Genomic DNA, 12,735 nt, shown 5'->3' with positions numbered 1-12,735 from the left:
ATACTTTTATATTTGGGTGCTGCACAGCAATATGGCACATTGTGCTGTGCATTCATCACTGATAAGAATTTCCTCTCAAGTAACACACAAAGTCATCATGGCATGTTGAAGTCAGATGGCTATAGCAGTGCTTTTTAGTTATTATCATACATTTGCCAGTTCTGATCAGCATTTCCAGTTGCATGAGTTGAAGACAGCAGAGAGACCACTAGTATCTTCTGCCTGCCTCCCTTCCATGCTCAGTGACAATCCATGACAGTTAAATCCCACAGCTGCCCTGCCTTTGGACTTCATGAAGTTTGTAATTATTTGCTTCAGTAATCAGTCTACCCTTAAACACTCCTTAATCTGAAGTTTCCTTTTAGTCTTCATTTAATTTCCAGCAGTTAAGCTCTTTTCCTCCGAAAATACTTAGAAGACATCTTGCATTCATTACTCAGTTAGAAAAAACAACAACAACAAAAAAAACCCAAATGTTTCCAATTTCTCTTCCTTCTCCATCCAATACCCTCAGAGGACAGGCTGGGCAGTGTGACTGGCACTTTTTTGTATGTCCAGATGTGTTCCCCAAATCCCCACACCACATCTGTTGTGCTGTCCTGTTTGTTGGTTCCTCTTCCTGGCTCATTTCCTCAGTTCCTTTTCAACTTAATGCCTCTTGCCCCTGCATCCTTTCTGCTCTTGACACTGCACAGGAATACTTCTCATCACACTTCCAATTATGAAATCAATTTCACATTTTACTTTTCCTTCTTTACACCTTCTCCACTTCTACCTCTGAAGCTCAAGTTCACTGCAATGTATGACCACAGTATGTACTTCTTGATATCCTCCCAGTTCCCATTCCACATCCCTCATTCCTAGCTTCCTACAACATTCCACATTTCAAAAAGGCACTTCTGAGCTGCTCAGTGCTATTATTAATCACTGCAGCAGTTGCTTACTTTGCTACTTCTCTCACTTGCTCCCTTGGCATCTCTAATGACTCCAACTACTCTTCTCTCTGTGGGCAAAGTTTGTCAGCTCTCTCCTATTACCCACAGGCAACATCATCTGCAGCCTCCTATTCCTCAATTAAAATAAGAAATTGAGTTCTCTTCCTCTCAGCCATCCCCTCACCTTGTTCCCTCCAGCAAGCTGTCAACACCTCAGACTCTCAAACAGCAAAAATAAAAACCCAAGATACCTATCTTCCCTACTGTGCATGCAGGCACTCCAAAATTACCCCTTATTCTACGTTCAGTCTATGTGTAAGATTTTTTTCCCCTCAAAGTTAAACCTCCCCCCTTTCTTTTTCCCTACTAGCAAGCTTTCTGCTATCACTGTGCTTAATGCAGATGCGAATATTTCTCTTTTCCAGTTGGCTGGAATTCGTGTAAATCTCTCTATATTTTCTGGGAGTAATGTCTTTCTTTCATTTATGACATTATGATGGGGTGTGATTTAGTAAGGCTAATAACTTCTTTGATGTGCCCATTCTGTTTGTGCCCTTCTCCCTGTTTCCTAAACTTCTGTGCCAGTTTCCATCATTCTCAATGTCACACTGACTTCTCCTAAGCCTGTCTTTTCTCTGTGCCACACAATGAGTCACTGTCCCCCAAAGCCAACTTACTACTTTAGCAGAAAAATTCTCTTCCACTTAGAGACCTTCAAAGAATTCACATCTAAAATGCTGTACACAAAATTAACTCTTTCTAGGCAAATATCCCTGAAGCCTCTAGTGATCCCCCCCATTACAAATATCAGTGTGCTGTTCCATATACAGAGTATCTTATCTGAGCATTTGTTATATGGAAAATAACAATTTATTAATCTGAGACAGAAAAGATACTCAATAAAAGGACCAGGAAATACCTTTATGGAACAAGGAAAAAGGAGGTACAATGGTATGCATCATACCCATCAATTCTGTCATTTGAACACTGAATCCACAGTGGATTTAACAATTCAAACACACAAGTAATGACAGCGTACCTTTATTGTAACACGTGCACTGCACTGATGCAGTAGATACAATGCCAGCAGTCTTCTCCTTGCACAAACTACTATCAATCAGGAACTTCTAGATGGAAGCAGCATTTAGTGCAAAGAATAATTAAGAAACCTCTAATGTTAACCATGTCTTGGGAACTGTTTGCATACATAGTGCAGCACTCACAGGCATTTCCCAAATGCCCTTAAACATGAAAAACTGATCAGCTATAGCAGTTTGCATTTGAAAATTCTAACACAGAGACTTGTTTTTCTTTTTAAAAAAATCTATACTACAGCAACAAATAAATAAAGGCTAACAATGTGTATATATATTTGCTCAGAATCAATTCAGCAACTTAAAAAAATATAATGTTCAGTGTTTGCTGAATTGCTTTATACTGCATCTATCACTGTGAAACACTACATTAAAAAAGTTAAAGAAAAAATTCTTCCAATTCTCTTCATACCCTATTAGCTGAAAAGTTTGCAAGCACTGCTGTCTCTCAGCTATTAATATGCAATTCAGGTCCCCTGGTCATTCTGGGAATCTTTCCAGAACATCCCTGCACACCCAGCAGCTCCCTGTGCAGCGACACCAAAGGGAAGCACAAGCCCTGGTACAAGAGCAGATTAAGTCATCTTCCAGCTCACAAAATTCCTTGCTAAAAACCCAAACACCCCCACCTGTTGTGACTGATTTATACATCTGCCAAGCTCACCCAGGAACACAGATGCTCTGAGCTCTGTCCCTGTGGGCTTCGTTTCATCTACATGAGTAATCACACTAAGAACCAATGGAAATATTCATGCTTGCAAAGTTATGGACACACCTGCTTACAGGGTATCTGCATTCATCTGCAGCTAGACAAACTGATTGCAGTCCTGGATCATAAATGAAGAGTCTCTATTAGACTACAGATAATAATATCAAAGTATTTTCTGGGATGCCTACAGCAGACCTAGAACACTCAGGGAAATACAGGAAACTTTATTCTGTTTAGAGGGAAGCTCTGTTCTTTGGGAGTATTCAGTGATTCACAAGCTGTAGGCCATGGAAGAACTGCACCCTGTGTATATTAGAGAATTAATTGAGATCATTTAAATCAGTAAGACTGAAAAATGCTTCTATTGGCTATCCAAACTGAAAACATTTAGACCAATTATAGGCCAAAGACAAAGCAAATTTTGGCACATTTTTGAGTACCACTCTGGAATTCTGCATAGGCTACTCAGAGTCTATGAAGAGTTTATATATGTGGCATGCAATAAAATTTTTCTTTATGAATGGTTTAGAAACATAAAGGACAGCTTTTGTATGGTTTGTTTTCATTAATAGTATATTGGTGGGGCAAATCAACTCTCTCCAATAAAACGAAGAAAATGTTGATATGGGTGTTGAATGAAACATCATTGCTCAGGATTAGAGTGTTTAGGGAAATAGTACACTTCTTATTCTACCTTGGAAAAGTAAAAAATGCACATATTGGTCATATCCTTCCACCTCCTTTCAAGTGGGATTTTTAAGCACAAATATTTTAGTTGTTAGATAGCAAACTCTTACAAAAATATAACTTCTGACAGCATGAGAAAATGCTGAAGAAAAATGCATTTTCTTCCAGAACAGAACTACAAGGCACCCCAGCTTCTACTGATTTTTACACTGCAAGTGAATTTAACTGAGCAAGAGCCTTAGACAATATGGGCCATCTGTGGCAATACAACCATCACTGACCCTACTGAAGCACACACACTCTTCAAAACATCCAGTACAGGTGCACATAAAGATAGATCATATCACACCCACATTTCTTCATCCTCTAAGCCAAATTTTACTTCAAAAATCTAGTGCTTCCCATAAGGCTGGGGAGAGGATATGCCCACATGAACCTCATTACACTCAATTTCTTGCACCATGGTGGAATGAAAACCCAGACTTGATCTTCATGCTTCAGTACAAAGCCACTGTGAAATCCACATCAGAATCCAAATAATCAATATGGCAGCAACTAAAAAAATCCAGGAGGTAAAAGGCCAAAGATTCTTCTGCAGCAGAGATTACAGCAATGATGAATTGCTAGGGTAAATAAAAATTTAAGACTGGCTTTCTTCCCTTTGCAACAAAGGACTTGGGGTATTCTCCCGCAAGATTTTTTTTCTTTTTTAGTTATGCTCTTCTCTATATGGAAGCACTGCAGTGTTCATTTAAAAAAACCAAAACCACACAAAACCCTCTCCCATTTTTAAAAAGCACCATAAATGAAAAATCTTGTTGGAAAAACAAAACCAACAAAAACTCCATGGACCACCCTTCAGGGATGAAATGCTAAAGATGTCTTTTTTAATCAACCAGTTTGTGAAGGTCTACAAAAAAATGAAAAGGATCACATTCTAAAGGTTCAGTGCAGTCAGCAGCTATATAGTTTTGCTGCTTATTCATCTAAGTTGACTTTCAAAAATAACACCCTAGCTCGTCAAAATATACATTTTCCATTTGCTTTTAAATTAAAATAACAATAAAAAACATTTAAAGAATTCACAATCAATAGCATGACTAAGTTTCAGGATCATCTACAGCATATAATTTAAAGGTTCAAGATGCCAATATGCAGCATGTGGCAGGCCTATATGCTCCATGCAGCATGTACATTTAGGATCATCTCAAATCTTGATGTTCAGATGTTAGTCTGTTTCTTCCAAATTGTGTAGAATACCCATCTGGAGAAAATAAGCAGTTAAGGAAAAAAGGCAACACTTGTACACAGTTAAAATGCAGTTCTTTTTACTTATATTTAAATTCTGAAAACTTCTGGTAGCTCATAAAGGGCAGGGAAAACACTCAAAAGTGATATCTACCTGGATTCTCTTCTTGACTCAGCAGATCAAAGATGCCTACTCTTCAAAACACATACACATTCCATTAAGGCCTGGCACTTGTAAAGGCAAAAATAACCACTTTCTCTGAAACTGTAATCTTTAAGTATCTTGATATCCTTCACATTCTCTTGACTTGAAAATATAAGGTCAAATTTGCATTTCCCAAAGAGCTGACAATAATGAGAAGCAGGAGGAGCTGGCTGGGGTCAGCATGGGGTCAGTCTGGGGGCTGCAGCAGTGAGCACTACCGGGCTTGGGGACACAGGAGGGAGGGGAATGAACACACACAACACAAGAAAGGCTGTGGCAGTATCATGTGCTTAATGTATTATGAATAAGTAGATTGTGAAAAGATGTTTCCTGTCAAGAGAGACAGCCAGAGCAGGCTTCACTCTGCAGGAACATTTCCCGGGAGATCCCACAAAAGCAGTAAACACTCAAGGCAAATGCAGATGGCAGAACCACCTTACAGCAGATCAAAATGCCCCTCTCACACTAAGGGCTTGAAGTTTAAACTTCTAGGCTCCTTACATAACTTCCTTACCACCCACAAACTGAAGAAATTCTGAAGGATTATTTTTAGGAATGGGAGGTTGCTGAGAATTATGCATAACCCTCTACTTGGAATATTTTTTCCAGTAACACTAACTAGTAATTATTGATGGGAATCACTCTTCCCCATTCCCCAGCCTTAAAAGTAAAGTCTGAACTGTATGTTCAAGAATAGCTCTATCAGATAATACCTAAAGATCTGGATCATGCTAATCTGTATGAAGTTAGTTTCTTATTTTAGTAAAAGAAGAGAAAATAAGAAGATACAGCCTTGTCAGAACTGCCCGGCAGTATTACCTTTATCACACAATTTATCCTATATCACATACACCACTCAAAACATTAACAAAAATACAGCTTATTCATGAAAGGTGCTGATCATTTTACCAGCTATGAATTTATAGCACTTTTAGAAAACAATTCCTACAATTAGCCTCAAAATAAAACTGCAACAGTTCGTTTACTATGAAAAAAACATTAAGTATTTAAATCAGAACTGCCTTTTTGCTTGAGTTCATTACCTCCAAACAATCTATGCTTGCTTGATTTATTAATACACAATCTCCAGTTTTCTTCAGTCTTTAAGGATACAATTCCATGTAGGAGGGAACACACACGGTTTCTTTTGAAAACTCCACAGGACAATAAAGCCTGCTAAGCTGTTCTTCATACAGAGTCAAGGCATCAGTCAGATTGATACAGTTTCCCTGAAGAAAAAAAAATCCCAGTCACAATCAAGCAAATAAACAGAATTTCAGATGAACATATACATTTTGACATTACTGCAAGGCTCCCACATATTTCAGAACCAGATACATGCTGTCCTTCATATTTAATATTTACAATGCAAACACTGAACAGCTTGTCTTCATTCTGCCTACAGCAAACAACAATTTGTATCCTTTCAAGAAAGGGTAAGTATGGGGGGGATTATCTATATTCTCATTAGCAGAAGCAATCATTGTATGAGGGCTTCCAGTTAAAACAGACCACCATGTGTTGTTTACCTATAACATCTACTCCATAACCATTTTCTTTATAATTGCTTAAACTTATTAGTAAACAGTATTACAACATCCAGATTTTTCTCAGTTATTTAACATTGCCTAGATCTTACAGTGTTTAAATGAACTTTTTAAAAACTATAGCCTATTGATTTTAAACAAATTCTTCCACAAAGCAATATGACAAAATACATTAAATTATATAGAAGTTCTCTGGCTGTGGGCTACATTGTCTTGGGTTTCCACAAGTCATGCTTCAGAAAATAAAGATTTTCCTGCAATACTTTTTTTATCTTTGGGGTAAAACAACATCAAGGACTGAGTGAGGAATTTTAAAAAAAAGCAAACCCCAAGAAACAAACATCCCACCTCCCAAAAACCCCAAGTCCAAAAACCTCAAAAAAACCAAACATCCCTCTCCCCCCGCCACACACAAAAAAAATTAAAACAAAAAACCCCACCCAACTCTCCCCTAAGCAACTCCTATTTGCCAGCAATACCTTGTCCCAGGCTAAGTATTAATAAGAAGCAGAAGTTACTGCAATGTATACCTGGGGTGCCCATATGGAGAAAGCTCTAATCAGAAGTCTGAATTCTCCATACCCATAACACATTTGAAGATTTAGTGGTTACAGTGAGCTCACCAGAACACCAGACTGAACAAACACCAAGAACCCAAAGCAAGAAAAGTCAATAGTGTAAGTTCAATCAAAAAACCTTTGTCAAGTTTCTTGACTACATAACCAAGTAGACAAGCAAACACTTTACAACTTTAAATCCAACAGTCTTAGGAAGAATGTGCAAATACAAGTTATTTGGACACTAATTTGAAATTAAGTGAAGTTGAATACAGTCACCACTGCATGGTCTACAAATCACTCAGGTTGTTTTTTTCCAGGTATGAGGCACTGAATGAAGACTCATCAAAAAGAAGGGTACTGTTTCTGTGGCACAGCACAGAGAAAATATATTCTGTGATTGTGGTCAAGGTGGAGATACTGTTACAGGCCCTTGGCACACTGACACCCAAATGAATTGAACTGTGGTCTTCTACTTCCACCATTTTCTGGAGGAATCTTCAGCTCTACCCATAGGCCCCAAACATGCTAAACCAGCCATGCTATAACACTGCACATCAGCAGCAGGTTATATGATGACTGTGAATCTCTCCTGCCCACACAGTATGTGCCAGTCTGGCCACATGTGGGGCAGGATGAGATCTTCAGGAGATGTGTGTCCCCATCTTCCCCTAGTGGTTGGGTTTACTAGCATGTAGTATAAATGTCTTGTACTGTGATCTAGCACAAACCCTCCTTTCCTCTTCTGATTTCTGATCAGTAGATACAGAAGCATTAACTAGCATTTTCTAGAGCTATTCTCAATATATATAAAATCCTCAGCTTTCCCACACACTTTACCACTTCTAGTGGAGAAACGTTTGCCAAAGAAGATAAAAAGGAGAACAAAAATGAAATTTTTATGTTAACAAATACACACAGTTCCTAAAGATCCAGCACAAGAGCCAAAGTCCCACAAAATTATAGCAAGAAATGCAAGGCACAGAAACTGTGTTAGAAAGAAGTCTAAATCAAGAGCCTCTATCTACAGAATGACAGCATCTTCCTGTTGCTCTGAATGACTTTGGGAAGTGTTTGTGTGTACACACAAGTACACAATTTTGGGGTTTTTTTTAACTGACCATTGAATGCAGCATCTCATTCACTCCTGCCATTCAATAACATGTGTAACCTGCTCCTGACTGTGAAAGAATGCAGATGGCTCAATCGGAAAACACTAGATCTAATCAAAAATCAGCTCCCTTACATTCACATCTTACTCTGTATTTTAGGACCTCTAACTTGAAATGAGAACCCCAGGCACCAAGGACTTACTCAATGCTTCCCAAGTGTCTGACTGCCTTTGTTTCACACCTTGTGTTGCTCTGCTAAGACACTGCAAAGGTTTTAAATCCAGGAGCCGGGGCGTTATGCAAGACTTGTTTTACTGTGCAGCTTAATTTTGGTGCTCCCAGATTTTTTTAAATGGCCTTAAAATTATTACATGCACACAGATGCAGCTGAAAATTAATTTTCACAAAGCAAGGAACTAAGATGCATTTGAACAAGTACTATCTGTGCTCTATACATCATACAACAGGCAGAGGCTAAAACAAGCAGAGGTGACATTTGAAATCAGTATTTCTAAACAGCACCATTTGCATAGATTTTTCCATGTAACAACATCAAATGGTAAATAGAACCAAACTGTAAAATGTACATTCTGACTTTGGGATTTATACTATTTTTCCTACTTTTTATTGGTAGGATTTTTTCACAGCATATTTAAAACATTTCTGTTTCCAGAGGAAGTGAAAAGAGAATTCATTCCACTCATCTTCCTCTGAATTTTTTGCATCCTGCTCAATTTTGTTTTGGATTGTGCTCAAGTCTCCACAAGTAGAAAAGAAAACTTCAACTTAAAAAATGTTAACACAGAATCTTGAAAATGGTCTCAGGCACATGATGTGATTCTTGGGGTTCTCCTGTCCAGGGCCAGGAGTTGGACTTGGATGATTGTTGTGGGCTCCTTCCACAGCACAAAATCCTATGACTCCACTCTATTCTATCACTCCCTAATCTTTTAAAAATCATATTTGGGAAAGCACTCCTTCAAAAGAACTCGCATAAAACATGTTTGATTATCATCTTGGTCATATTGCACAAACAAATCAGTACTTTTTTATTTGGTAAAGGAAAATGACTTGCTGTATGTAGAAATTTCCTAATAAAAATTTGGGTTTCTAAACCCAAATGTTTGGGTATCAGAAAAGAAATGAGACTTGTCAAAAGTAGAAGACTAACACAAACTGAGCACAATGAACAGACTGCTGCAGCACTTGTTTAGTAACCTGTTATTATCCAGGGGATTGTGGTGGGTTTTTTTTGGTTCAGCCGCCCTTCACCAAACATATTATTTTATTTCAACAGACTGAATGCAAAAGAAAACTATAAAACAACCTGTGTGTGCAATTTGAGTCACAAATAGGAGCACTGCTAGGTAATTTACAGAGCACACCACTATTACGTAGGAAGTTGAACAGGATACACAATGATAGAAGAGTATACAGTTTCCCAGACTGTCCTTCAGTATTTCATCATTTCTCCCTTCTCCAGCAAGAGACAAATCTCTGCAGACACCATGGAAAACAAATTACAGATACAACGAACATGCCAAAAAACAATTTTTACTTTTCAAACCCACAACTCTCTAATCTCCAAATAAAGATCTTGCCTAAAGCTTCAGACAACTCACCTGGCTCTTTTATCAACATTTTTCTTCTGGACAAACATTACAGGATTTTGCAGTTCTGCATAGTTATTTTTTTTAACTATCTGGCTTTACTCAACACAAAGTTAAGCCCTCCAAAAATCAAATCTATGAAACTTAAGGCTTATTTCAATAAGCTTATTGAAAAAAAATCAGTATTATGAACACCTTTCTTTAAAACATGACCGGCTTTATTAACCAAGACTACAGAGTTAGTAACAATGTCAATCACACTTAGATGTTCCAATATCACCAAAATGCCACAGGGAACCAAGCCCAGAATGCAACACTGTTCACTTTAACTCCCACTGGCTAATGAAGAGCCATGTAGTAGAGCAATGCATTCTTTGTTCTGCACAGACACCATATAACTGAAACAATAGCTAATACTGAAGGTTGTTTAACAAGGTTTAAAGCAGATGACTCACCAATTACACGTTTTCAAAAGCAAAATCACTTCCTTTTATTTTCCCCACAGGGTTCAGCCAATTTTTCAATATATACAAAAACCTTTACCAAACTCCTCTCCCCAGACCCCCTCACTTAATCTCTGTTCCATGCCAAACAATTTGGTAAGAACTAGGAAGGAAAGAACTAGGAGAATTAAAAATTTTTTTTACCCTTAAAATGCATCTTTCTGACACAAAAGTATTTGAGGCAGTTTTAATTTTGAGATTAAGATTTGTTAATCTCTAAGACCTTCCTTAGACAGCTCCTGAGCTGTTTCACAGCCTTTGCATCCTTAGTCTGCTCAGTGCTTGCACCCACTTCAACAGCTCATGCCCATCTCCCAATACACATTTTTCTGGGCTCTCACAAGGCATAAATTCTGTAGTTGCAAGGGTTTAGTTTTTAGGTTTCTACAGGACAATGCACAACAAATTTAAATAACAAATACAGTTCTGGACAGACAAAAAACATTCCTTAAACTAAGTAGCAAAAAAAAAAAATTGTTTCAATTAACCCTGTAAGTTCCATTTAACTCTGCCCATCTATAAAGTGGATGTGTCCATCAACTGGTTACATGTTGAACTTAGGCCACTATGCTTCCTCCAATCCTCAAAAAGTAAACTAGTGAGTTGAAAGCAGGTGAAATGGCCCCTTTTCCTTACATGTCTTACCCCTTATGTCATTGTCATGGGCCACCTTTGTCTGTGACTGTATGCCACAGAAGTTTAATTTTTATGTTTAGCATGGGTTTCTATTTTTATCTATTATGATGTGCCAGAATTGGACATGGCCATGGTTGTGTTTTATCCTTCCTCACTTCAGAGTGACTAATAAGCAGTAAGACAGAGAGCATGAAACACCTAGCACCAAAGCTAGGCTTAGGTTTTGGGGGGCAGGGAGGGCTGTTAAGGAAATAATGGAGGCAAACCCAACTGTAAGTACCTCCACTGGCTAAACTCTCAATAACATACAGAAATGAAAATGTCTGTTAATTAAAGTCTCTCAAACTACCAAGAAATCAGAGGCTCACATAGGGACATACAGCCATTCCTCCAGCCTCCTTTCATGGCTCAGTCATGGAGAATCCTCTTCCCTCAATGGAAATGCTAATTAGAAAGCCCACACAGCAGCCAAAAAAAGGAGTCTAACTATGGAGCAACATGATGATTGTCTGGACATTTAGAGAGTGGCCGGGAAGAGAGAGCTGAGTGAAGGGCCACATGTTGGTGTGGGAGACACATGATCCCTTCAGTGGGTCAGTGCTGTTTACTGGAACCTGGGAGTGGTCTGTGGTTCTATTCTGCCTGGGCTGAGTGACCCCAACCAGGAAGTCACAAATTCCTGTTCAGACGTATTTTTAAAGGTTCTACTACATAAACAGGCTGAAAATTACAGCCTTCTCAACCTCAAAAATTAGATCAACAGAACAAAAACTTAGCACAGAAAAAGGCATTTTCTTAGCTATACATAATCCACTGACACTCAAAGACAACCTTACCACCAGTCTCTGCATCTGGCTTCACAGCTCTTGGGACAATCCTCACATGGTACTGTGAATGCACAAGTGATGGCTCAGAAAAACAAAAGCCAAAGCCACATATCATTCTGATATCTACAAGTATATATACTCACTTGAATTGAATCACTTGGACCATATAAAAATCATACTTTTAGAAAGTCCAATACTGTAAAAACACCTAAAGTGTCTGAAAACAAGTTGCCAGAAAGGTATATTAGAGATGAAACTGGACCTCAGGATACACCAAGGTCTCACAACCTTATCAATTCCCATTTCTCTCCACTGTGATGGTTGGGAGCCTGGACCTCTGTCTCTCCTTGGAGAACATAAGACCAAGCACCTCACAGACATGGCATCATATCATATTAAACACTTCAAAGCACCAGTTTCAGAAGAAGAATGGAAACGAGCATACCATATGACCATTGAACCTCAGAGTGGTGGGATTATGTTTAACAGTAAGTTTTCACAAATAAGCTTAAAGTCTCAAACCTACAGACAAGTTTGCAAGTTCTGCAGGCTAAGGGCCCTACAGCTCATGTCTCTCCGTGCAGATCCTGTGTAGGCTGCAACACTCAGTATGGATGATGCAGCTAGAAAAGCAAGGGTGTGTAAAGCACAGCTGCTACTCATACAAGTTTTTGTTCTAAGCTGTGATTACTATTTGCACAGAGAAAATAGAGGCATTTTTCCCCAAACACACTCAGACACAAACTTAAAGCAGCAGAGAATGGCATCCACTAACTGCCCTTTAATATCTTTTCAGAGATGAAAAAAAGGAAGAAGTCCCTCCTGCATCTTAAAATTGGCCACATAAGTTCTTGTATCCCCTAGGAATACAAATAAATAGTCTGAAAAACCTTCCACAGGCAGAATCTCTATAAATGTTCATAAACTGCCAGGCAATACTGGTTACCTGCCTCCACCTAGTGGTGACAGGACATCCTGCAGCAGCCTTTGGAGACTGCTTCGAGCATCAGCACGGAAGGAATCCCGAGGGAACCACCAGGTGTGTTAAGAGCAGCATGCCAGAAA

The 12,735-nt window shown here is 38.6% G+C and overlaps 1 protein-coding gene across 1 annotated transcript in view; it reads right to left on the bottom strand.

The window, feature by feature from the left end:
* Positions 1 to 1,960: 1,960 nt before the first annotated feature.
* Positions 1,961 to 12,735, bottom strand: part of SMS (spermine synthase) — a 43,487-nt gene continuing 32,712 nt past the window's right edge. The window contains exons 10-11 of the mRNA XM_058045045.1: positions 5,992 to 6,107; positions 1,961 to 4,689 (exon numbers count right to left, since the gene is read on the bottom strand). Coding sequence (XP_057901028.1) covers positions 4,647 to 4,689; positions 5,992 to 6,107 — 159 coding nt within the window. The 3' untranslated portion in view covers positions 1,961 to 4,646. The remainder of the gene's footprint in view (positions 4,690 to 5,991; positions 6,108 to 12,735) is intronic.

The sequence above is a fragment of the Melospiza georgiana genome, chromosome 2 (genome assembly GCF_028018845.1).
Source record: "Melospiza georgiana isolate bMelGeo1 chromosome 2, bMelGeo1.pri, whole genome shotgun sequence".
Taxonomy (NCBI): domain Eukaryota; kingdom Metazoa; phylum Chordata; class Aves; order Passeriformes; family Passerellidae; genus Melospiza; species Melospiza georgiana.
This window is presented reverse-complemented; position numbering and strand designations above follow the sequence as displayed.